Genomic DNA, 27061 nt, shown 5'->3' with positions numbered 1-27061 from the left:
CCCACAGCACCAAAATGGGACGAGGTGCTCTGTGGGATAGCTGCCCACAATGCACCTCTCAATACAGTGCTGCAAATGCTGCAAGTGTGGCCACACTGCAACACTGGTAGCTGTCAGTGTGGCCACACACCAGCGCTGTCCCTACACAGCTGCATGACCAGCGCTGTAACTCCCAGCGCTGCAACTTGCAAGTGTAGCCAAGCCCTAAGGCAGTCTTACAGGAGGGAGAACAGGACTAGCTGAGCCTTGAATGAAGGAGCCCCCTAGAGAGAAGAGGGGAGACCACTTTTCCTCCTACTTCTTTCAGTCCTTGGTAGGGCTCTGGAAGTTAAAATTGTGATATTGTACCCTACTGGTGTTTGTTTGTGAACAGGTTTAGAATAAAATACAGCCAACGCATAAGACAAAAGTGGGTCTGAGCAGGTTCTGGGGCATCAGAAAACTGGGAAAGTGTTGCCCTGTCACAGAGACCTATACTTGCCTTTGTCATCCTCTTGCTCCTAATGTATTTAACAAACATTGTCTTATTGGTTTTTTTATGTCCCTTGCTAGGTGTAATTCATTTTGTGCCTTAGACTTTCTGATTTTGTTCCTACATACTTGTGCTATTCTTTGTAGTCCTTTTAAGCAATTTGTTCATGTTTCCAATTTTTGTAGGATTCCTTTTTGATTTTCAGGTAACTAAAGAAGCTCCTGGTGGAGCGATATTGGTTTCGTACTATTCTTCCTATCTTTTGCATCAGGTTAATCTGTAGTTGTGTGTTTAATATTGTCTTCTTGAGAAACTGCCAGCTGTCCAGAACTCCTTTTTCCCTTTGATATTATTCACATAGGAGCTTATCTGTCAGCTCCGAGTTTGAAATCTGCTTTTTTAAAAAATCCATTGTCCTCCTGCTGCTGCTTTCACTCCTTCCTTTACTTAGGGTATGGCTACACTTACAAATCTGCAGCGCTGGTAGTTGCAGCGCTGGTCGTCCAGCTGTGCAGGGCCAGCGCTGGTGTGTGGCCACACTCACAGCTACCAGCGCTGGTGTGTGGCCACATTTGCAGTATTTGCAGCGCTGTTGGGAGTGATGCATTATGGGCAACTATCCCAGCATTCAAGTGGCAGCAACGGTGCTTTTCAAAAGAGGGGGGTGGGGTGGGGCGTAGTGTGACAGGGAGCGGGGGGAGAGAGAGAGAGTGGATTTTTGAAGCCAACACTGTGTGTTAGCTTCCTGACTTGAAAAATCAGAACATGTTCCCGATCCCTTACCCTTAACTCTTAACTGCAAACAGCCTGCAGCCAACACGACTCCCTTTCTTCCCTCTGCCCCCGCTGTTTCTGCCAAGCAAACACTCACTCCCTGCCTGCCTCATTATCTCATTTGATTGTTCACAGATTGATCACAGCAAACAGGAGCTGTGTTTGTAGATAAACAGCTCCGGGATCAACGGAGCTACGGAGCTCGGAGTTCACAACAAAACAAAGAGAGGCTGCATAACAAAACAAAGGGAGTAATTTATAAAAGCATTCTGGGATACATCCTTATACCCTGGAGGCCAATCACAGCGCTGGTGTGTGGCCACACTTGATGACCAGCGCTGCAGCACCAGCGCTGGAATCCTTATTCCCCATGCTGAGTGAGGTGTACGGCCAGCGCTGCAGCCAGGGAGTTGCAGCGCTGGAAGTGCCCTGCAGGTGTGGCCACTTACTAATTGCAGCGCTGGTGGAGGCTTTCCAGTGCTGCAACTTGCCAGTGTAGCCATACCCTTAGAATCATGAAATCTGTAACTTCATGATTCCTTTCACCCATATTGTCTTCCACCTTCAGATTTGCTACTAATTCCTGGATTTACTTTAGTAATAATGTGACCCTTAGTGCTGATAACTTCTTTAAAGTATCAGATTGAGGAAGTTGACATATGTCTGATTAAGTGCATAGCAAATCATGGAAGGGGGTTTTTCTCACTAAGCAGCAAGAGATTTGCAACTTCTGATGACAGTTTTCAAAAATGATGGTCTTTCATTTCCCCAACTACTGGTGTGTCTCAACTTCCCCTTAGGGGTCTCTCGCTATGTTCCCCAGATAGTCAGAGAATCTTTGTCTAGAGCAAACTTAGTTATGCTCTTATTACATTTCACAAAATAAGTTTCTGCTCCCACTGCCCCTTCTGTACTTCATACAGTCTCCTAGAAGATATTCATACAAGAAAGAGACTTTCTAAAACCACTGTGTTCACTGATCAAGACAATACAAAGGCCAATGTCCTATATAAGGCAAGCCCTACTTTCTAAAGAAAAGTAGAAGAAACTGCAAGAGAACTGGGTGTCAGAACTCCTGGATTCTATCAACAGCTCTAGCCCTGATTCACTTTGTGGTTAGGAAAGTCACTTAGGCTCAGATGTTTCAGAAAAGTGTGTGTGTGTGTGTGTGTGTGTGTGTGTGCCTACCTCTAATTCACATGCATACTTGCTATGATTATATGTGCAATTGGGGTAAGTGCATGTAGAACTGAGGCATGCAGGTATACAAATGATCTTGAAAATCTAGGCCTCAACCTCTTTGTCTCAGTTTACGCATGTGAAAAATGGCTGTGAAAACATTTAATAATGGAATTGTGAAGTTTCATTATTTTAAAATGCCTTGCAAGTCTAGGCTTAAAGGAAAATCATTATTTTTACTTCTGTTTACCATCTTGTTTAGCAAATATCTTAATCTATTCTTGGTGCACGGAGGTTCAGATTCAACATGATGCTTAATGACTCATGAGAGCTATTCAGCATCTTTAATCTGCACCTCTCAAGAAGCATCAGCCCATTGCAGGAATTAGCCTGGCATGTTTTTGGAGTTGTGGGTGTGTGTTGTTGTTGGGGGAGGGGTGTGTGTGTGTGTGTGTGTGTGTGTGTGTGTGTGTGTGTGTGTGTGTGTGTGTGTGTGTGTGTGTGTGTGTGTGTGTGAACATATTTGTGTACCTGCAGAAGAAAACAAATCACACACAAAATGCTAATTTTGTGAACAGCACAATGAGGCCCAAGGCAGAAGAGATATGGGTAACCAGCAACATCTGATATAAAACTAAACACAAATTAGGCCTTTGCACAGCAAATAAAAACTAAGTTAATAAAAGGAACCAGAACACATCAAGCCCCATCCCCTCCTTGGTTTTTTTTGTTTGTTTGTTTGTTTTAAACAGGTCTGACTTTGAAGTGAATTAATGTTTCCAAACTGAAGCAGGTACATTTGCATCAAGCAGAAACATGAGAATAAAGTCAGCAGTGAAGCAATATTAAAACTGAAGATACAGACTGGAAATTGGGCTCAATGTAAAATCTCTTTTTTTAAGTTACTGTAACTATAAGCATGAAGTGAGTGCCAGAGGAAATGAGAATTTAAGAAAATGCAGACATTTTGGCAGGGCTGCAAAATTGAAGGCTTTAAGGGAAGAAAACAAAGAACTGAAGGAAATGTTAGTTGGAGAAAAGATAGAATTGTAGAAGCATAAAGCTTTGGTGAAAGAAATAAGCCTGTACCCAATGCTTTACAATCAAAGGCACATACTGCATGAAAGTAGGCAACCCTGTCACAGCTGATTGTGGGAGGAAAATTTAAGTGCAAAACTTTTTTTTTTAAACCAGTTGAAGACTAAGCCCTTGTGTATCATACAAACACACATGCACATAAAGAGAAGCATTTGGGGGAGTGGTAAAGGCTGGGGGAATCCAGTGATTTAAGGGTTAAGCTGTTGAAATAGTTACCAGACACCATTTCTGTAGAAATGATGAAGTTGAGATTTAGAAGATGTTGAAAGAATTGTGATTCTGAATGGCCAAATACACATTAGTGCCCCTACCTTGACACAAATAAACTACAGCTGCCTGGATAGCATAACTCCCCATGGTCTGAAACTGTATATGTTATTCAGAAGGATCTTCAAAAATAGAAGTAGTAGAATGAGAGAGTCACAGGGAAGCCAGGGATCTAGAGCTGACCTAGCAGGCTGCCACTCACTCCCTGTGCAAGAAAGCTGACATGGAGCCTACCTTTATCAAAGGTAGCGCCAATGAAACATACATTTAGGGTCTGATCCTGCTATTGTAGATGCTAGCAGCAAAACAGTAGGTGCTCATATGCTACTGTGATAGGCACAGTGTAAGAATCTTAGCAGAATACAACTCCCATTGACTTCCAGGAAAGGTGGGTTGGCCCTTGTTTAGGTACTAGTAGGATGTTCACCCTTGTGGGCATGGAAGGGAGAGTGGTAGGTATCTGGCCTTACATGAGGCCACTCTTCAGTCTTTAATATGAAATCTTTAATCATTCCAGTCTCTGTAGTTAATGAATTGCTGAGCTGTGCACTCAGTACTCCCCTGAGGCACCCATTTCTTTGCCGCTACATGGTTCAGAAATACTTGGAGTCCCCTGCTCAGTTCTTTATAACATTTATTTATTTATTCTGGTTTAGTCTTTAACCACCCAAGCATCAGCCCATCATTTACCAGCTGTCCACTTCCAAAGCTGCTCTCTCTGCACTCCCCAACACTGCACCCACAATGTATTCTCTCCTAATGGGTTGTAAGTGCAGCCCCTGTCTTTGGTCTTATACAAAACAAACATTGCGCACACTAACTACTGTTTTTGACCTTTGCTTCTGGAACAGACATCTCCTGGCTGACAAACCAGACAAAGAAGAAGAGGACATTTCACACCTATGCTAAATCACACTTATGAAAACTTGTGAGTCTCTTGTCTGAGTCCAGCCAATTATAAGAACTCCCACTTCAGCAAATAGTTCAACCAGATGGTATACAACCTACTACAGCATAGGACACCTTTTAAAGAACAGATTTTACATTAATGCTGTGCTTGTCAGTCTGGCACCTTTCACATCTCTGTAAGCCGAGTCCTCCCCACAGAACAGGACTGACAAAGGCAAGCTTCTCCACAGTGCTCTGCCAATATGCCTCAACCCTGCATTGGAGGGATCACCTCTAGTGAAGAGGGTGAAATTTAGTCTCCATGTCTATTCAGTTGTCTTATTTTCTGAGATTACTAACAAGAGTGCCAGTTAGTCAGTTGTGGTGGTGGTTGTAACATGGGAACAGTTGTTCACTAGGAAATGGACTGCAACCACCATTTTTTTCCACAGCAGATACTAAACAGCCTTCAGAGGGTATAGCAGTCTAGGCCAGATTTGAACTAGCAATCTAAAATGAAAGATTCTATATTCCAGTCCCAGACGATGAAGCTCTTTGGGTTTGCTAGTGAACTTATTGTAATGCACTGGCTAAAAATGTATTGTACACTTGAGCTCCATGGTATAGAATCAGACCTGTTCAGCTGCCTGTCACAGACGCCATGCAAACAAAAGAGAATTTCCTTTGGTCCAAATGGTAGATGCCTGTGCTTTTGGTCCAGACTTCTTGCCCTACTATTGTGCAAAGTTTCAGGATGCCATGCATGTGACAATCAGGATGCAATAAGTGGCCACAATTTTGTAACATTAATGAGAGAAGCAATTGTTGAATATGACATGTACAACGATGTCCCCTATATGCAGCTTGTAAAACATTTTGGGATCCTTCTCAACCAGGACATACATCATCTGTGCAAGCCCACTAGGTGTTTGCTTCAACCCACCAGCATCCTCTAACTTGTGTGGACTGAGTTTCTGCCAAATGGGTCTCATGTAAGTCCCTATGTTGGTCAGACATTTAGTAATGCAAATAAACTGAACCTTGTAGCTCACCCTATGCAGAAGGATCCCAAAGCATTTTATAAACTGCTCTGGGTGGCTTGTAACATCCGGGCTAAAATTCCTCCAACCGAGGGGTGGAGGCGGCCCGGAGGCAGACCCCCTATTACATGGGTTCATAAAGTCAGTTCCGATGTTGGACTCTCAGGCCGTCGAGCCTGTGTGATTGTGCAGGAATGGACCAAATGGCGAACAATCGCTACGGCTGACTGTCTGGCTAAGCGCTGAAGAAGAAGATATAAGGATAATTACTCACTAGCTGTATGCAGCTACTTCTGGGGTGGTACCCAGCAGCCATTCTGCATAGAAATGTTCTAACCCCTTCAGAAACCTTGCCCACACGGACCTTCTGATTGTCTCCCTCTTTCTTCCACTGCCACAGATGGAGAACATAAGAACAGCCATAATGGGTCAGACCATAGTCCATCGAGCCGAGTATCCTGACTTCTGACAGTGGCCAATGCCAGGTGCTTCAGAGGGAATGAACAGAACAGGCAGTCATCAAATGATCCATCCCCTGTTATCCACTCCCAGCTTCTGGCAGTCAGAGCCTAGGGATACCCTGAGCATGGCATTGCATCCCCTGACCATCTTGGCTAATAGCTATTAATGGACCTACCCTCCATGAACTTATCTAATTCTTTTTTGAACCTTGTTATAGTTTGGCCTTCACAACATTCCCCGGCAATGAGTTACACAGGTTAACAGTATGTTGTGTTTAGCAATACTTCCTTCTGTTCCTTTTAAACCTGCTGCCTACTGATTTCATTGGGTGACCCCTGGTTCTTGGGTTATGTGAAGGGGTAAATAACATGTCCTTATTCACTTTCTCCACACCATTCATGATTTTCTAGACATATCCCCTTCAGTCATCTCTCTTCCAAGCTGAAAAATCCCAGTCTTTTTAAGAGCTATCTTCACTATGCAGGAGAGAGAGTGTCATTTTCAGTTCAATTGCATGTAGCCTTTAATATGATACACATAAAGACTTTTGTTGTACTCAGGGATGAATTGGCAGGCACGAACAATGCAGGCAAATGCTAGAGCAGCGTATAGTATTAGTTTTCAGAAACCTGTATCCTTTGTCCAATTACCACTCCCTTCCACATACATATTTATGGTTGTCTCTAATGGAAATGCATGTGCAACATGGTTTACTGCAATGTCTGAGCATAAAAATCTTCTATAAAATACATATTTAAAAAGAACTTTCCCATTTTCATTCTTATCTTTTGTTCATTCCTGTACTATTTCCCCCTTTCCTTCTAAAATACATGTTGTTGGTGTGTCTTTTCCTTTTTCTTTTAAAGCCTGTTTTCACTCAGTCCAGTTTTTTTTCTGTTGAGGTTAGTAAAGTGTTCCCTCCTGACTTGCTATTTCTATAGCATCAAAGCCCATACCAAGCAGTTATTTATTTCTATTTTGGTTTATTTAAAAATAGATCTAGAGCCCTGGGTGCATGTTTAAAAATTAACTAATAAAATATACAAATTAGGACCAATGTCCAAAATAATGTCCTCCCCAATTCACCCCAAACTAGGCTTCCCACATTACTCAGTACAGCCAACCTGTCCCAGAAAAAGCATGGGACATAAAGTGAACTTGCAGCATGCATGAGCTAAAGGTCAACAAATTTGGGCTCAAGTGAACCAGTGGGAGAGGCATGTTATAGGGCTTGTCTATCCTGGCACTTTACAGCGCTGCAACTTTCTCACTCGGGGGGGGGTGTGTGTGAAAAAACACCCCCCTGCGCACAGCAAGTTTCAGCGCTGTAAAGCGCCTGTGTAGACAGTGCTCCCAGCGCTGGTAGCCGCGCTCCCACGGCTGGTAGCTACGCCCCTCATGGAGGTGGGCTTTTTTAGAGCGCTCTCTCCCAGCGCTATGCTGCAACTACACAAGCCATGTTAAAGTGCTGCTGTGGCAGCGCATTAGCATTGCCAGTGTAGACTAGCCCATAGACCAGGGGTCTCAAACTCAAATGACCATGGGGGCCACATGAGGACTAGTACATTGGCCCGAGGGCCTCATTACTGACACCTCTCCCCCGCCACCCTTGGCCCTGCTTCCACTCCACCCCTTCCATGAGGCCCCACCCCCTGCTCTGCCTCTTCCCACCCCTTCCCTGTCCCCATTTCAACCTTTTCCCCAAAATCCCCACCCCAACTCCGCCCCCTCCCTGCCCCCAGGGGGTGCAGGAGGGGTGTGGGGTGTGGCAGGGGCTCAGGGCAGAGAGTTGGGGTGTGGATTGCAGGAGGGATGAGGGGTGCAGCAGGGGGTCAGGGCAGGGGATTGGGGTGCAGGAGGGGTGTGGTGGGGCTCAGGGCAGGGAACTGGGGTGCAGGAGGGGTGCGGGGTGCAGCAGGAGGATCAGAGGAGAGGGTCAGGGTGCAGGGTACAGCAGGGCACCAGGGTGCGGAAGGGGGCTCAGGACAGTGGGTTGGGGTGCAGGAGGGGTATGGCAGGGGGTCAGGGTGCAGGGTGCAGCAAGGGGCTCAGAGCAGGGGGTTCAACAGCAGGAGGGGCTCGAGGGGTGGGCTCTGGCCCGGCATGCACTGGGGCAGGGCAGGCTCCCTGCCTGCCTGCCCCCTGCACCCGCGCTGCTCTGGGAAGCGGCTGGAACATGGGGGAGCAAGGGCACAGGGGCGTGTGTTGCTGTTGCTTCAGGCACCGCCCCCAGCATCTCCCATTGGCCAGGAATGGGGAACTGCAGCCAGTGGGAGCTGCTGGGAGCGGTGCCTGAAGCAACATCAACACACACCCCTGCGCCTCTCTTCCCCCATGTTCTTTCCGCTTCCCCGGGCAGCGCGGGGGCAGGGCGGGCAGGCAGGCAGGCAGGGAGCCTGCCCTGCCCCCGGTCCATGCCGGGCCAGAGCCACTCTAGGTAAACGCTGGGGGATGGCGGGGGGGCTGTGAGGCGCTTGCGGGCCGCAGAAAATAACTTCGCGGGCTGCATGCAGCCCATGGGCCGCATGTTTGAGACCCTGCCATAGACTCTATTTCACAGAAGTAACCCTGTCCCCAGCCCCCTCCCAGTTAAACTAAGAGGTGTGTTGGTACCAGCATCTCAGTTAATCTGAACCATTGCAGTATCACACATCGGAGAGGAACCTAGGATCTAATCATTCAGGGGCTTATAAAGTTAAGAATAAACACTTTAAATTACACCCAGAAATGAACAGGGAGCATGTACAGTTCACATAGCACAAGTATAATGTGCTCCACGCAGAAAATACCAGTAAACAAATGAATGGCATTAGCTACTCCACATATCTGGGCAGACTGCTTTGGCCTGTGGAAGAGCAACAACACAGGAAGCAGCCCTTAGGAGAGTCACAATGTATAAATAGCTCTGCTGACAGAATAACAAAGACTCGGCTGTGCTACTGTACAGCACAGCCAACCATGGTATCACCGTGTCACTGAAACAAAACCAATGTGTTACCTGACGTGAAACCGTACCAGGGGTGGGGGTGGGGGGTCAACTGGCAACCGCAGCTACAATTGCCAAACAACACTGCAAACAAACATTACCACGGCAATGCAATGTAATGTCTTTCTGGGGAATCTCATAAGGGTAGATGCTATTGCAGAGCAAGATAAGCCCATGTGCACTTCTTGGGATTGTTCCCAGTTGATGTAACCCTCTCTTTCTTTCTTTCAGCTTGGACAGCCAATTGTTCTCATAGTTCCTGAAAGACTAGGAGTCAGGACCCCACCAGCAGATTTCATATGCAGGCCATGGTATTGATTGTTCTTACCCAAAGTGTGTGTGTGCAGAGTGGGAAGTGGTTGCTGATAGCGCTGATGAGCATGATTGCTGTTTTCACAGTAGGAAGTGTCTGACCAGTTTTGTTTTAAAAAAACAAGACACGAATGAAGATATGGCCCAATTTGCCACTGCCCTGTACCTTGTGTGCTCCTTTACACCTGTGCAAAGTGAGAGTAAAATGCTCCTATTCTGAGCTGGCAGCACAGGCCTTGGGTCAATGGTGAATCTGGCCCTTAGGGCTCAACACCATTCCTGTTTTAAATTGATCAGAGTTTTATCACTGACCACAATGGAAGGAAGATCAGGCTTTTAGTTTAGTGTTAACAGCTATTTAAAAATCCTCATGCTTTCCAGTAACTGAAAGGCCCTTACAAAAACCCAAACAAACATTCACACATGCAACACTGGAAGTTGGCTTGAGTTACAAACACAGGAAATTAAATACAAAACTGTGTTACAATAGCATAGAGGATCTGACTTAAATCAACCCAAACAAGGGCATACACAGTTCAGGTTGCCACTCTGTCTCCCCGCTCCCCTCAAGGGCTTGTCTACGTACAAACATTGTAGCACTTTAGATAACCTGCATAGAGTGGCTACAGATATACCAGTAAAGGTGCTTTATATCCTATAGCTATTCCCATTTGGGCAGGGCACTATACTGCTGCCACTACAGCGGCACAACGACAGAGCGGCCACTGTGCTGCTGTAGGGAGCATCTACACTACGGCGCTACATCAGCAGAAGGCGGTTGTCCATCGATATAGTTAATCCACCTCTGACAAGCCGTAGCTACGTTGACAGAAAAATTCTTCCATTGATTTAGATGCATCTACACCAGACATTAGTTAGACCTAATTACAGCACTCAGGGCACATTTCTCACAGCCCTGAGTGATGTAGCTAGGTCAATATAATTTTTAATTGTAGAGTAGGCTTCAGTCACCTTTATACCAGCATAACTGCATCCTTGCTAGGGGTTGTCCTGGTATAACTAAATCAGTACAAAAAAACCCCACACCACTAACCAAAATAGCCATCCCAGTACAACAGCTGTATGCGTAGACTGGGCCTTAGTGCCTTCCCCTGATGTGCCCTTAGACATTATAGCAAATATACTACTATCCTGTAACATGCCATACCCTTCTAAGACCCTCCCCCCAAAAATCCATAGACACAGTGGGGTAGAGTTGCCACATTTCTAATTGCTGGTAACGGGACCCTGAGGTCCTGCCCTGCCTCTTCTCCCAAGGCTCTGTCCATGCCCCACCTCTTCTCTGAGGCCCCACCCCTTCTCTGCCTCTTCCTCAGGTACCTGGCAACCATAAGTGGCACCTGAACATAGAAGCCAAAAAACCAGACTGTCTGGGTCAAATGCAGACAGGTGGCAACCCAACACTCGGGTCAATTAAAGGTAGAGTGTAGCCTCAGCTCTACATGTCCTGTCCTGTGGTTTTCTTTTAAGGCAGGAACTTAACCTAGCTTAGAGTTTGTATTTTATGTCCTTAGTTCTAGGTTACACACTTGCTTTTCTCCTTTTAGCTTCTATGGGACAAAACCAATCAACCAATCAATCATTTCATATGAGAACATTGTTATGAGATTGCCACAATTCGGCAACTAGCTACCAGAGTTATCTGAGGCCATACTACTAAAAAAAGACTCACAAGTTCTGAACATTTATCTGGAGCCCTGCATAAGGTCACATGTCTACTCCAGCAGAAGGGATTGCAAAGTTAAACAATGTTCCTTCGCTTGCTCTGTCTGAGTAAATACAGACCATATTGGAGTAAATAAACAGCCAGGCAGTGTCCCAGACAATGGGCCTTGGCGATGAATTAATAAACTCTGCCTCTTGCATTAGCAGAGTGTGACTGGAACTGGCAGCAGTCCCTGGCTGGACTCCAGAAACGATTATTACTAGACAGAGCCAAAGGAGACTTGGCACGAAGCAGGGCCCACAGCTGGAGATTAGGTAACAGAGTCAATGCTTTACAGAGCTGCCAGGGCGTTGGTCACCCTGCTTGAAAAGAGGGTCAAAATTTTGTTTTTGTGGCTCATATTCACATATACTGCCTACCTCCAAAACTCACACCGATTCAAGCTATAATTCTCAGTGGATTTTTCTTTGTAGAACTGGATCTGTCATGCCAAACCCATAAAGTACCAACTCTACTGCTTAAACAAAGCATTATGGCATCCCCTGACATAAATGTAAAGCATCCATTTTCTCCCTGCCATTCGACATGGGATCCCATTTATCCAAAGGTATCTGATGCCCTTTAATACAGGGCTCTGCCATATTGCAAAATGGATGGCTGTCTCCATGAACACTAAAACTATGTCTTAGTGGGGAAAAGAGGTGGCAAGACTCCTTTTTTTTTTTTTTGTAAAGAAAAGCTTCATCCAGGCTTGCCTCTTGCTTCCTGGGGCTGACAGGACTTGGAGCACTACAGAGGCATTCGGATCAACCTTTGGGGGAGGAAGCACCTTATATGAGTCTGCAGTGATCCTCACTTACTCATCTAGGAGTGGTGCTGTCAGACAATCTCTTGAGGAGAATCCCTGGCCCTCACAGCTGGAGGAAGATCATCCCAAGGCACAGCCTTTAGGAAGGGAGTGGTAACTTGTAAATATGGAGAGCAGATTGGCCCTCCCTCCCTGACAAAGAAAACTGTGTTTGTTGCTGAGGTCTTTGCAATAAGTTATAAACATTTTACCAACACCAAATATATCTTCCACTGAATCAATACTTTTACACATCTGAGTAAGGACAATGATAATGACCTCTTCTGTAAAGCACTTTGAGATCTAAAAATGAAAAGTTTGATGTAAGAGCTAGGTATTATTGTTATTTTATTAATGTTACATTTCACACACTGGAAAATGTAGGGAGAAAGTACGGGACTGAGTCCTGCTTCTTCATGAAATCACAGCGCAAATGTGATTGGGCAACTTCTGATGAGGGGACTTTGTGTGCAGCCACCTCTGTGCCAGGACTTAGAGAAATAATGGTTTTGTGTGTACGTAGGGGAGGGCAGTTAGTGGACTGCAGATCCCAAGCAGAAGGAGCTTCTAAGCACAGATGTATGTGCCAGTTCAGTTGGGAAAAGAATAAACCTAAGGGCACAAAAAACAGAAATACCTGGTTGATGCAGCAGTATTCCCTACTTTTCTTCCCATCTCCTAGGAGGACATTTGAACCAGTTTGGAGGAAATAGGAATAGGAAGACATGTTAAAGGAGCGTTTCTCTTCTTTTGACAATTTGTAGGGAGAATTAATCAGCAATTCTCACAAATGGTGCCCAGAACTTCTCTTCATCCATCCCATACTCCAAAATGATCTTCAGTATTTTGGCCATAACTAGAGAGAGGCTCAAACTAGATCCTGAAATTGAAATCCATCTTCTTCCATTCACATTTTGGTTGGGTATATATTTGGATTCTTGCATCAAAACCACTTTTGATTCCAGATTTGGATGGGTTTGGTTCCAGGTCAGATCCAAAACCAGAGGGGCCTATTTTCTGATATGCTTCTGGTGTGTCCCCAGATGGAGAAAATCTCACAAGAACAGCTGATCTTCATGAGATTGCCAACATTTTGGGTTGAAATCTCAAAAGAAGGGTTTGCAAGATTTTGATGCCATCAAATCCAAATGCTAGACCTGGCTCTAATCTAAACCATATGCACTGCAGAGCTGAATATCACAAGTGTGGCTCATATCTAATCAGACCACTACTCTCTTCTACTTTTTGCTCCTTCTCTCTCATGTCCCCAATCTGACATGCTTTTCCTGTTCTCCACACTTCTTCTCATATCTGGTATCTGTTTTTCTCTTCCCTCCTGTCCTCTAATTGCTTCTCTTCTTTTTTGCTACCCCACAATTGCTACCCTATTCCCGCTTCCCTTTTTCCTTGCTCCCCAGTTGTTCCATGCTCCCTTTTCTCCCCCCCTCCCTTTACTGTACATCTTTATGCTTTGTTCTGATAAAGAGTGGGATGCAGCTTTTAAGATTTGTTTCTTGGATGCAGGCAGCACTACTTTCTTATGGCAATTCAGCTTCACTGAAGCCATGGGATGGTCACTCTAAACAACCCTGAAAGTAATTTTTTTTTAAGCTACATTTTACTCTGGTGAACATGGTGCTCATTAGAAGGGGCTAAACTGAGGGGACTAAAAACTGATGTGTTCTATTTAGCTGCATAACAGGTACAGGATAGCACGTGGCAGCACAAGCTTTCCCCACACCAACCTACTTAATAGTATCCCAAACCTGACCACCTCAAAGTAATAATACCACCTAGCCGTTATATAGCACGTTTCATCCGTAGTTCTCAAAGCGCTTCACAAAGGATGTATGTTTCATTATCCCCATTTTACAGATAGGGAAACTGAAGCACAGCACAGTGCCTTGAACCCTGTCCTCCTGACTCCTAGTCCACTGCTGTATGCACTAGGTCACATTTGCCTACCCAGGATCATATTATGACCATGCTTCACAGGACCCTAGCAAATTCATGGTCAATGTTGGTCAATTTCCCGGTCATAGGATTTTAAAAATCATTATTTTCATGATTTCAGCTATTTAAATCTGAAATTTTATAGTGTTGTAATTGTAGGGGTCCTGACCCAGAAAGGAGTTGGGGGGAGGGGTCGCAAAGTTATTGTGTGTGTGTGTGGGGGGGATGCGGTACTGCTACCCTTACTTCTGCACGGCTGCTGGTGGTGGCTCTGCCTTCAGAGCTGGGCACCTGGCCAACATCCACTGCTCTCCATCCACCCAGCTCTGAAGGCAGCACAGAAGCAAGGCCATCCCTAAGGGGGTACGGGGCCCGGGACAACCTCCCCTGCTCTGGCCTAGGCCCCACCCCCACTCCACCCCTTCCCCCAAGCCCCCACCCCACCTATTCTCCCCCTGCCTCTCCCTGTCCCAATTCCACCCATTCCCCCAAGCCCCTGCCCCCACCCCACCTCTTTATGGCTTTTGCCACCTCCCCTGAGCGACACCGGGAGCCAGTGGAGCAGAGCAGGGCAGGCTGGGTCTGGGTCGCTTGTTGCTGCCAGCACCAGCAGGGCCAGCTCCAGGCACCAGCCGACCAAGCACGTGCTTGGGGCAGCACCTTGTAAGGGGCAGCCAATCTTGGGGTGGCGAGGGGTGCTTGGGTTGTGGTTTTTTGTTTTTTGTTTTTGGTTTGGTGGGGCGGCGCTCGAGGCTTTTTTGTTGTTGTTATTTTTGTTTCGGCGGCGTGGCACAGAACTCGGGGGGCATTTTCAGTGGGGCGGCACTCGGGGGGATGTTTCAGCGGGGCAGCGCTCTTCTTTTTTGCTTGGGGTGGCAAAAAAGTTAGAGCCGGCCCTGGGCACCAGGCCCCCCGCTAACCTCTCAGGCCGCACTGGACCCCCACGTTCCGAAGCGCGGGGCCCCCCAAAGCACAGGGCCCGGGGCAATTGCCCTGGTCAGTCCTATAGACAGGATGGCTCTGCACATAAGTAAGGGGGGCAAACCATGATCCCCCTAAAATAAACTTGTGACCCCCCCACAAGTCCCTTTAGGGGCAGGCCCCCCAATTTGTGAAACGCTGGTCTCCCCTGTGAAATCTGTATAATATAGGGTAAAAGCACACAAAAGATCAGATTTCATGGGGGGAGACCAGATTTCACGGTCCGTGACACGTTTTTTCATTGCCGTGAATTTGGTAGGGTCCACTCATTCAGTAGCTTGTGTGCTGAGACTGCAATCAATAATGCAACTTTGTGCCAATTTGTGATACCAGCCTCTGTCCACTACAAACTTCACTAAGGCCACAAACCTATTTTGAATTGCTATCTGCTCAGCAGTGAATGAAACAACTTTTGATTAATATCAACCTTAGTTGAAGACAAATTGACCCCCAATGGCAAAAAGCTCTATATCCCTTTATCAATCCCCTGAGCTATTCAATCCCTTGAAATTAAGGGAGTGGAATTTTGTCTCTTATTTTTAAAGTTAAATGCAAAAGAACTGCTTTCTGTTAGCCAAGGAATAGATGTTGTTTTTCTCCTTAAATAACCCCCCAGTTTGATAAACATGGGCACTGCCTGCTGGTGCCTTCAAAGAGCAATGCCTAGAGAGAAAACCCAAGTGGAAAATGAAATTCAGAAGAACTAATAAAACACTTTCTGAAGGGTTTGGAATCTCCCATTCCAAAGAAAACAAAGAGGTCAAATGACCTTTCAACCTGATCCTTCTTTTTTTCTGAGACATTAAGAAAAACATTCTGAAAACAATGAGTGTTCATGCTAATTGTCCCTCCCCTACCTCCTAGGTCCTGCCAAAAGCAACATTTCAATGGCCATGGGGTGTGGGGGTTGAGAGCAAATGGGTGAGCAAGGGAACACTGGCTTTCACACATCAGTGACTACACTGTCAACCAGACCCATGGAGGCTCAAGGTGAGGGAGTCAAGCTGACTGACTTTTACTGAAGCAGGTACCTGAGATATTGTAATCAAAGTGGGCTGTTGAAAACCTTTGTCAGCAGCATTCAAAGTGATAGGTCAAAGGGTAAGAAAAAGGGCTACACAGAGGTAAAGTGCAATTTCAAACTTAGCCCATCTGCTCTGCACTAATAATTACCAAAGGTCTAGTCACATGACTAGTGGAAATCTTCACAGATGAGATCAGTCCTAACCTAGGTCTATAATAGTTTTGGTGACAATGTATGATTATTTGTTTGTATTACCATGGTGCTTAGGAGCCCCAGTCATGTACCAGGACCCCATTGTGCTAGGCTCTGTACAAACAACAAAAAAGACAGCCCTTGCCCCAAAGAGCTTACAGTCGAAATAGGAGAGAGGACTGGTTTAAAAATAACGGAATGTGACAAAAAGTGGTGCTTTTCTATGGAAAAGGCTTCCTGGGCCATTTAGCACCACTGTTTTCTTGCATTAGTAGCTGGAGTAGATCTGCTGTAACATGTTTCCAGAGGCAAAAGGAATCGAGGTGTTTCAGACTGAATTCACTCTAGCATCTGGATTATGTTGTACCGGGCAATCTCTTGGAATATTTCTCTGCAGTAATAGCACTGAGGTCTTCTAAGACTGGCCTCCCTGTTTCACTTCCCAGGAAATGATTCCAGCCTCCCAGCCCAATGGTCTACTCATATCCCTAATCATGCTGGGAGCAAAGCTATTCCTGACCCTGACACTAACTGGTTCTGTGATCTTTGGCGAGTTGCTGAGGCCTTCTCTGCATTAGAGAATTTTTACAAAAAAAATCCACTGTTGCTCATGTTGGTGCAGCTGGTATTAGCAACGTTTGTAGCTTCCTATGTAGACAGGTCTGTGGCTCCAATAGCTGTTTTCAGTGCTGAAGCTGGAGAGCTATCTGCATTATGGCTCCTGACCTTGCTAACTCTGGAGCAGCTGCACCATTTTTGTAAAATTTCTCCAGTTTTAGACAGCACCTTATCCTCTGGGCCCGCTTCCCCAGCTGTAAAATGTGGATAATAACACTTACCCAGCTTTGTAAAGTGCTTTGAGATCACTGGATGAAAGACTCTGTGAATGGTTTATAAGTGCAACATAGCAGTAACTTGCTGTGGCTCCACTGAGACATAAGCTATGTCTATATTTTCCCTTTTTCATTGTCAGCGGTGCTAGCAAGTACAAGGAAAGAACAGAACAGTTTCTACACTTCTTTGGAACCACAATGTAAAAGCAGTGACCCTGGGAACCTACCTCATAATTCCTAATAAGCAAGTGAGTGGGTTTAGGTACTAGGGTGGGAGCGGGGGAGGAGGTTAAGAAGGTTAAATAAACAATTCCTCTAGGACCTTTTTGTTACCCTTGGGATTTATTACTACTATGCAGCAGGCGTTTCTAAGGCAAAGTGCAATTTTGTGGTTCTTCGTGAAGACTCACATTCAGTATATAAAAAAGGAACTCAGAGCTAAGCTTTTGTGAGCAATGTTCAGTTCATTAAGCAATGAGTCAGCCTTGGTTTTGTGGAGGATTCGGCTTTTCCTTAAAGGTGGGATCAAGATGCCTGCTTCACCATAATTTACCTCTCATCTGTGCCATGTTACAAAATTCATATTTACCTTCATCCCACACAAAGCCGATAATCTCTCACTTTTGTTAGTCTAAATGATTTATGTCAGAAATGCTGCATCATGACATTGAGGTTAAATAAAATGGTATTTAGGGTTAAAGTAAAAATTATTCCCACATCACTGTAAAATCCCTGTACTATTATTTTCCTTGTGTCTTTATGTGTTACGTTTTGAATAGGGTTTAAGGGATGCATTGACCTTGGTCCTCTGCATAGGGGTAAATTCGACCCTCAGTGAATTGAAGGCTTGTAGACTCTGCTTGTTTAACAGTCTTTGGAATGGAGGTCTTTGGTAGACAACAAGAACCATATTGGGCCGCAGTGCAAGCTTCCCACACATAGCCCTACCAATGTGCCAGCACCCTGTTACAGAGTGACCTCCTCTCGTGGTGAGAAAGTAGTGACTCTCTAAGTCCATTCAATTTTTGGCCTTATTGAGGCTACAAATAAGGGGACAAACTGTAGTAGTGTGACAAGGGGACCTGTCACCCTAGTGATGGAAGAACCTCAAATAAGTCAGAGGTTCAATTCAGCTAAACACCGCAATGTTTGAAAGCATATCTGAAGCTTATTCTGACAGTCTGAATCTCCTGGTTTGCAAAACTGGGCTGGAAATCTCATGAGAAAAGGCTCTCTTGAGACTTCTAGTACTTCTGGTTTTTTTATCCAGCCAGAAATACGAGAAGAACAGCCGTTCTCACTGTATTTTGGTACTTTGGCTTCCAGCAAGAAACCAGGTGTGCAGAGGCAGCAGTGAACATGAAAACTAAAACTTTATCATCATTTTTTAACCTCACAAAAGGTTCAGTTTGAGGTGATGGTTAGGGTTAGTCTTACTTTTCAGAAGCAATTCATTTATTGTCCACAAGGAACTGGATTTAGACCATCGACTCATTTCACATATTCCAAATCACAGCCATCACATAATAATTACCGGTAAGTTAGATCATTACCAGCCTGGTGAGATTAGAATGAGTGATCTAGGGCAAAAGGTCTATTTCCTATCACCAATCACCTGAGCCACCTGTGTTTTTCATTTTCACGTTGTCCTAAATTTGATCTCTGGCAGCCTTTCTGAACTAGAGTCTCATCCCAACACTCGCCGGCTGTCACTACAGCCAGCTAGGCATTCTGACCACATTCAACGTTCTGTCAAACCAAGTAAGTAAAATGAATATATGTAACCAGATTCCAAGGTGATGTGTAAGGTGGTGCAAACTACATGTCATGAAGTGGGTACAAGTGGGAGAAAGGGAGTCTAACTAAATGTAAGGTTGACCCCTTACTAAAGCTTATTGGGGATTTTTGGTTGGCCATCTCCCAGTATCAAATGAAAGGAGAAGGGTTGATGGGAAACCAGGACCCTGAGACTGACAGTCCCCAGGGGCAATGAGGAGAGGCCAACTCTCCAGGTCAGCAAACACACCTGACAGGATGGGCAGGCTAATGAGGGAATCAGGAGGGAAGGGGTCCTGTCCTCCATGTGGTCTGGAGCTGCCTGGGCCAGAGTGGGGCTGAGCTAAGGAGAAAGCAGGAGCCTGGGCTGAGCTGGGGAGCAAAGACGCGCCAACCAGAACCAGAAGGAGCAGCCCAGGGGGCTGGAGGCAGAGCAGCAGCAGTGCTGAGGCAGAGTGGAGCTGGGGCTGGCTGGGTGCGGTGAGCAGTTGAGAAGAGTGAGGGAGGACCCTGGGCAGTGGGCCCAGTGCAGGGAGACACTGTAGCCAAGAGGCCTTGCAGGCCAGACTTGGAGGGGGATTGTAATCCCAGAGGGGGAGTGGGAGCCCTGACACTGGGAAGAAGGGTCCTGCCACCTAGAGCCTGAGAACGTGTGGCCACCGCCAGAGCAAATGTCCAACCCACAGCATCCCTGCAGCACAGCCAGGGCCTGGGACGTGTGAGGAACAGACTGTGAACTTCCCTTACATTCCAGAGATGCTGGTTGTGATGTCCTGATGCCACAGAGTGGAGTTATGTGTTTTCCTTTAACCATTCCCAGTTTTTCATTCTTTTTTAAATTGATTGCTGTTTAATAAAGTGTATTTGCTTGAACTATATGTAATGCTCAGTGGGTCAGGGAGAGAGCACTATGGAGTGGGAACACCCTAGACCAGGGGTCGGCAACCTCTGGTATGTGGCTCACCAGGGCCGGGCTAGTTTGTTTACCTGCCGCATCGGCGGGAAGCACCGCGGGCTGAGGAATGTGCTGGTTGTGGCTTCCCACTACCCCCATTGGCCTGGGACGGCGAACCGCGACTAGTGGGAGCTGCGGTCTGCCGAACCTGCCAACATGGCAGATAAACAAACTGGCCCGGCCCGTTTGTTTACCCTGGCGAGCCACGTGCCAGAGGTTGCCGACCCCTGGCCTAGACCCTGACCTAAGTGACCACGACAAGGTTGAGGGTTGAGCCTCCCAGGAATCCTGGGCCCAGCCTTGTCAGGGTTACAAGGATTCTGCCACCCAGGAGAGTGAAACGGGAGTCCTTGAGGTCAGGCAGGCCTCTAGGTAAAGGAGTTGGAGTCAGGGCCGGCTCCAGACCCCAGCGCGCCAAGCGCGCGCTTGGGGCGGCATTTTGCCGGGAGGGCGGCAGGCGGCTCCGGTGGACCTCCCGCAGAAATGCCTGCGGCAGGTCCACCGGAGCCGCCAGATGACCGGACCCTCCGCAGGCACGTCTGCAAGAGGTCCCCCGGAGCCGCGGGACCGGCGACAGCCAGAGTGCGCCCCGCGGCGCGCCGCCCTTCTTGGGGCGGCGGAATTCCTAGAGCCGCCCCTGGTTGGAGTGAAGACTCCGATCCTTTCGCTAGCCAATTCCACCAAGGTAGTGTATAAGCCAGGAAAGTTCTCCACAACAGTGGGACCAATCCGCCACTTGCATAAATCTACATTTTCTACATGCTGATGGACTGAAAGACAGAGGTGCATCAGGAAAAGCAACATGCAGGAGGATAGGATTTAACTTATATTTTGTTACACTTTCTACCAAGTTAAGCTCCCTTACGCCCCCTTAATGATGTGCAAGTTATTTCACCTCACACATCACCTCTGACCTTGGCCCTTTGTTTCATGGTTTGCCACCGATGCTTCAGATCTACTAGTAACTGAACAGAGATAACTGAGGACGATGTGGAAGCATTTCATTGGACTCTAGTCCACATAACCTCTCAAAAATGTTCTCATCTTAATGAAAGTGGAACATGAAAAACGAATACAAACTTTCAGTTCTAAATTGGCATGAGGCTCAGATAACACAGAACAGGCCCAATTACCTTTAGCAGAAGTGCTGTAGCCATCTTCAAAAGGGCAATTTCAGATATTATGTCAATGGAAATTTTAGGTGTGTGACATTTTACTGTAAAACCAACATTTCTTACAGAATAAATTGAGTCAGCAAGTGTCAGACGGCCTGGAAACCACAGACAGAAGTGCTGCTCCTGACCTTCAGCTGGCGCTTGGACCTTCTGCTGCTGCTGCAATGCCCTTTTCTCTGAGTAAGTTCATAGCCCTGAGTTTTTAATAAGTTTCTATCTTAGTGTATCTCCGCTTCGTTAGACAACATATAATACACTAAAAGAAACAGATGCGCGCAGCTAATTACAGTGTAATGAGTAAACAAACCACTTTTTCCAGCTTTATCCATGGTCACTCAGCCTTAGATGGGACTCCGGTTTGAAGTTAAAGGGGCTCTTGTTCTTGTCTCTAGCCTAGAAGAGATAGTGATGAGGCTTGTTCCTTGAAGCAGAACACAGTTGCAAAACAAGTGAGCAGACTGTGTATAAGGCATGTAGAATTATGAGTTGTGACGACTTTTTCAAGAGGATAGTATAACTTGAGATGCACCTGAAAGTGTATTAAACTTCATTAATTGTTACTATCAATAATAATATTTTACATTTCTGTTGGCCTTGTCTTGGAAGCATCTTAAAGTTCCTAATAAAAGTTATTTATAAACATTAATTAATTAAGGCTCAGCACATCTCTAAAGTAGGGTTTTTTATCCCCATTTTACAGATGGGGAAGATGAGACAGCGAGAGGTTACAGTGAGTGACTTGCCCAAGGACATGCTGCAAGTCACTGACGCAGCCAGGCGTAGAACCCAACTTTCCAGCCTACCTGTCTCATATTGTTCTTGTGATGATACATCATGTGTTTAACAAGAGTAACTATGTTGAGACATGAGGCATTTAAATTGGGGGGGGGAAAGGAACAGCATAGCATGAGAGTCTGCTTGTGTGTGAGAGAAGCCCACAGGGATGCTGAAAAGCCTCTGATTTACTCAATGGAAGGTGAATTTTACAGTTTGTAAACAGATCTGCATTTTACACCTCTTCCCACACTGCCATGCCCCTATCCACACCATCTTCCTGGATGAGACAGGGTAGTATTTGCATTTCAGAGACATAGCCATATGACAGACCTCACTTTAGATCAGTTGTAAGGCCAGACCCTGGAGTACGGGCTCTGCAGTTGTACTGCAAGGCCGTCATATAGTCAGTCTCCCTATTTCCAAGGCTTTATCATGAGGAAGTCAGCACATTCTCTGCCACTCTGCATTTGAGATTTTGTCCTGCCACTAGTGAGTGAGTGGAAAAGCACTCTCACCACCACCTTGAAAACAACACTGCAGGTATGCAGACAGACATTAGCCCCATTGCTGAGGCTGAACCAATGGTGGGATGAGGATTGCGTGCATATGGACAGTGACCTTTGAGCTGAACCAGGGCTCTGAAGTGGGAGTAAACAATCAAAGAAGCAGGAGCCTTTAAGTCCAGAGTTAGTGCCACAATTCAGTGGGAAAAGGGACAAATCTAAAAGCACAATTAGAAAACTGCACTTTCTGACTGTCTCTACAAAGTGCTCTGCCATTCCCAACTGTGCTGGGGTGGAGGTGAATTTACGGTGCAGTGGGAGCACTAACACAGTTAATGTTTAACATTATTATTACCTCATCTTCCAGGGGCTCCTTTTAAACATAACAATCGACAACAGGCTCCTGACAGTTTGGAGGAGACCGACCTCAGCCCTAAGACTATGATGAACATGATTTCCCCTCCCCCTCTGTTTTGATTTTCTGCTCTGTTACCCCAGAGCCTTGGCTGGCCATGACCTCTGGCTGCTTTTTCTGTAATTACCAGCTCCTGCCAGATTTACTGTGGAAGTTAATGTCTGTTCCAGCCAAGTCAGCCCGGACTTTTACATTCTATGAGACTGTAACCCTTTCATTACAGGCAGCAGTAAAATATATAAAGTATATATAGCTTCTAAAGGCTTTTGCAGAAGGTTTTATACTATCTGATGAGGGTGTTGAGTTAACACTGTCGCTCCTCTCATGAGCTTTCCCTGTGTAGGTGTGTGCTGAGGATTTTCTAGTCCTGAAAAGCACAATAAGTGCTGGTGAGCGGGGAGAAAGGAAACCTCATGGAGATTTTTTTAAAAACTTCAGTTTCTCCCCAGTCTGTGAAATTCCTATGGGTCTTTTCTTTAGAATCTGTGGAAGCTGGTCTGGGAACTTCCCTAATCAAGTCTTCAGGTTTGTCCTCCAAATCTGTAGGGTTTTTATAGGGATTTTTTTTTAAATAACCCAAGAAGTATGCCACGCTAAGAGCTCCTATGGATCTCCAGCAGAAGCAAATGCCAGAATTTATGCACGGCCATTAGGAACACCTCTCTCTGGCCCCACACATTTTGCCTTAGGTCTACTTAATCAGGGCAACCCATGGATTGCAACTGTTGCAACATTACACAGGCTTTTAAACAGGTATATACAAGATTAAACAAGATTATACATACTTGATTTTAGCCAAAGGTCCAAATGGATTCCAAACAAAGGCTAGATTCTGATCTCAAATACGTTGGAGTAAATCTCTAGTCAACAGAGTCACTCCATATTTACTAGTGTAAGCTGAGAATTAGACTCATGGCCTACACTCATGCTCCTACCATTGCTACCACCAATGGAGCAGAACCAATGACAGCAGTAGAGAGAAATGTAAAAAAACAAAAACAACCCCAAACCTTAATATAGACACAGCCTGGGAGACAAAGGGATCACTGAAGTACTGGTTTTAGTCTGATCTGTTACAAGAGAAAGAGAGAGACACTATGAATTGTCCACACCATTTCGTACCACATCAGTGACAAACTTTTCATCTTAGTGCTACAGATCGAGCACAGCTCATGGCAGCTAGCACATTGTTGGGAAAAACTAGCATTCTGCTTTTCACTGAGGCCATCAGAACTGACTTTGACAGTTTGTGGGGCTTCAAGGAAAAATGGAATCCTGAGCTACTCGGAAGGATTGGGCTATGGGCTTCTTCCCACTCTGGCCCCACATCTAGAAGGGGAGATTAGGCAGGCTTGTGAATTGCCAAGACAGCACAAGGGTATGGGGTCCCAAGTGGTAGTTTGATTTTTTGGTGCTTAAAACTGCCATGTAAATCAGAGCACTACAGATAAACTTTTTCCTTACCATCAGATCCTTGAAATTAAGGAAATATGCCTGTGGGGTTGATGTGAATTTTACAAGTGCCAGACTGCAACCTGATATGGATGGTGACATATCACAGATTCTGAGCTGAATCTTTTGTCATTCTTTCTTGTTTTTTCCCTCACACACAAGGAGGGAAAAATATGTATATCTCAGTCTAGGTGACTTATTTCTGATTAAGGAACTCAAACAAAGAAAGAACAAATATAAGGCCTCCATGGAGGAGGATGAGAGAGAGATATTGCGAGATCACAGTGATTTCACCTGTAATATTCTTATCCAGAACACAGGTGGCTGCTCCTCCCCCTGCCCAGCCAGGAATATCTCTGAACAGCATTGGGACAGAATAAGAGATCCTGTTGCAGTCAGGGCTGGCTCCAGACCCCAGCGCGCCAACCGCACGCTTGGGGCGGCGTGCCGTGGGAGGGCGGCAGGCGGCTCTGGTGGACCACCTGCAGGTATGCCTGCGGGAGGTCCACCGGAGCCGCGGGACCGGCGACCACCAGAGCGCCCCCCGCGGCGCGCCGCCCTGCTTGGGGCGGCGCAATTCCTAGAGCCGCCCCTGGTTGCAGTACTTGGTGCAGGGGAGTATCAAGGGCAATCCTGAGGCTGATGGGGATATGGATAATGCTCTGTCTTTTGGGTATTCTGAACCAGGGTGTCCCATATGTGGGTATGAGGGACTGCATAAGCTAGTGTAGCCCCTGAGGCTGGTCTAGCTTATGTGGGAGCCAGGCAGGCCTAGAATTGGAGGGTGCAGATGTTGTGCCCTCAGCCTGCGCTGCTCAGGAGGGTGCAAGTCAGACTCAAGCTTGCTGCAGCAACACAAAATGGCAGTTGCCTTTCAGATATCCCTGTAGCAGGCAGAGAAATGCCTCTCAGTTTAAGGCGGCAGTACATGAAACCCAGAATGGCAACATCTCCTGACATTTCCAAAGATACATACGACTCTTTACCCAAGCTTGTGAGGCTTGAAGTATTACATGCAATATCACACACACAGGTGCACCATGTCCCAGTTATTCTTTGGATGCCAGATAGCCTGAATCATAATGATTTGTGGATAGATGTGGGATGGCACCATGGCACACAACAGTGTGTGACAAAAATGGAAAGACACTTTGGGCTGGTGAGCATCACAGACTGGATCATGAACATGGTCATACTCTCCATCAACCTGCAGGATTCACTGAAGTTTCTACAGAAGGAATCATTTAAAACCATATGTATGAAGTAACATACCATAGGCCTTACCGTACCTGAACAGATCATTGGTCCAGTTAGCAGGGCCGCCCAGAGGGGGGGGCAAGAGGGGCAATTTGCCCCAGGCCCCGAGCCCCACAGGGGCCCCCACCAGAGTTTTTCAGGGCCCCTGGAGCGGGGTCCCTCACTCGCTCTGGGGGGCCCGGAAAACTCTTGCGGGGCCGGGCGCAGGAGCTTCTTCTGCTCCCGGTCTTCGCCGGCGGGGGGTCCTTCCGCTACAGGGCGGAAGGACCCCCCGCTGGCGAATTACCGCCGAAGACGGAGCGGGACCCGACGCCGAAGTTCAGCTCGGTCTTCGGCGGTAATTCGGCGGCGGGGGGCCCTTCCGTTCTGGGACCCGCCGCCGAAGTGCCCCGAAGACCCGTGGCGGGGGCCCCCCTCCGCTGAATTACCGCCGAAGACCGGGCTGCACTTCGGCGGCGGGTCCAGCTTTGGCGGTAATTCGGCAGCAGGGGGGCCCCGCCGCGGGTCTTCGGGGCACTTCGGCGGCAGGTCCCGGAACGGAAGGGCCCCCCGCTGCCGAAGACCCCGGGCCCCCGGAATCCTCTGGGCGGCCCTGCCAGTTAGTCTGGTGTCTTGCCTCCTGTAAAGACTTAACCAGGTGCTACAAAGAAGGAGAAAAATCCCACAATGTATTCAGCCAGTCATGCACGTCTGTATTATTTGGGAGGGGAACTCTGTTCTAACACCTCAAGTTATGTCCCGATGCATGTTTTTAAAGATTATTACTTTCCTCATCCAGCCATTACAGTCTGTTATGTAAATACCATCTTTAATGAAGATGGGCCCAAACCAAACCACAGAACTTGGAGGAGATTGGAATCTGCCTCTAGACCAGGGGTCAGCAACCTTTCAGAAGTGGTGTGCCAAGTCTTCATTTATTCACTTTAATTTAAGGTTTCACGTGCCAATAATACATTTTAACGTTTTTAGAAGGTCTCTTTCTATGTCTATAATATATAACTAAACTATTGTTGTGTGTAAAGTAAATAAGGTTTTTAAAATGTTTAAGAAGCTTCATTTAAAATTAAATTAAAATGCAGAGCCTCCTGGACTGGTGGCCAGGACCCGGGCAGTGTGAGTGCCATTGAAAATCAGCTCATGTGATGCCTTTGGCACACGTGCCATAGGTTGCCTACCCCTGCTGTAGACCCGGAGATGCATTTCATATTTGGATCCAGTCTCTGCTTCCTGAGAGGAAAGCTGATTCAGTGTTTAGGTACTGGACTAGGACTTGTGAAACACAGGTTAAATTCACAGCTCGGCTATGGACTTCCTGAGTGACTTTGGACTTAGGGTGTTTCTCATTTTGATGGAAATCAGTAGAAGTTAGGAGCCTAAATACTTTTGAGGATCAGAGCCTTAGCTCCCCATCTGTGAAGTGGAGATAATAGTATTTCCCAGCCTTATAAGGGTGTTGGCAAGATGAATACATTAAAGATTGTGAGGTGCTCAAATGCTACCATATTGGGATAGCTATTACAGACCAAACCTAAGCCCCAGATCAAAACACCATCAGATTGGGGGGAGGGAGGGCATTGAAACCTGGATCCAAATTTTACAGGTTAGGCTGCTCTCAGATATTCAAACAATTTAAAACCTTGAGGTATGAGTTGAGGTGTGGGAAAAAAACTGAACAAAAGAGCAAATGAACTTTCTCAGTTTATACATCTGTGTCATTATATAGCTTTAAAGGGACACTTTCAACCTACATTTAAGA

The 27061-nt window shown here is 46.3% G+C and overlaps 1 protein-coding gene across 3 annotated transcripts in view; it reads left to right on the top strand.

Annotated features, from left to right (window-relative positions):
* BMF (Bcl2 modifying factor) overlaps nucleotides 1-21704 on the top strand; it is an 80005-nt gene extending 58301 nt beyond the window's left edge. Inside the window, exons 5-8 of one of the 3 annotated variants that reach the window (XM_045016379.1) lie at nucleotides 9398-9477; nucleotides 17136-17243; nucleotides 20967-21081; nucleotides 21602-21704. In XM_045016379.1, the coding sequence (XP_044872314.1) occupies nucleotides 9398-9422 (25 nt within the window). In that variant the 3' untranslated portion in view covers nucleotides 9423-9477; nucleotides 17136-17243; nucleotides 20967-21081; nucleotides 21602-21704. The remainder of the gene's footprint in view (nucleotides 1-9397; nucleotides 9478-17135; nucleotides 17244-20966; nucleotides 21082-21601) is intronic. The other 2 variants (XM_045016380.1, XM_045016381.1) reach the window with 2 other exon arrangements.
* The last annotated feature ends 5357 nt before the right edge of the window (nucleotides 21705-27061 follow it).

Source organism: Mauremys mutica, chromosome 4 (assembly GCF_020497125.1).
Source record: "Mauremys mutica isolate MM-2020 ecotype Southern chromosome 4, ASM2049712v1, whole genome shotgun sequence".
Taxonomy (NCBI): Eukaryota; Metazoa; Chordata; order Testudines; family Geoemydidae; genus Mauremys; species Mauremys mutica.
Note: the sequence above shows the minus strand (reverse complement) of the source record. Positions and strands in the feature narration are given on the sequence as shown.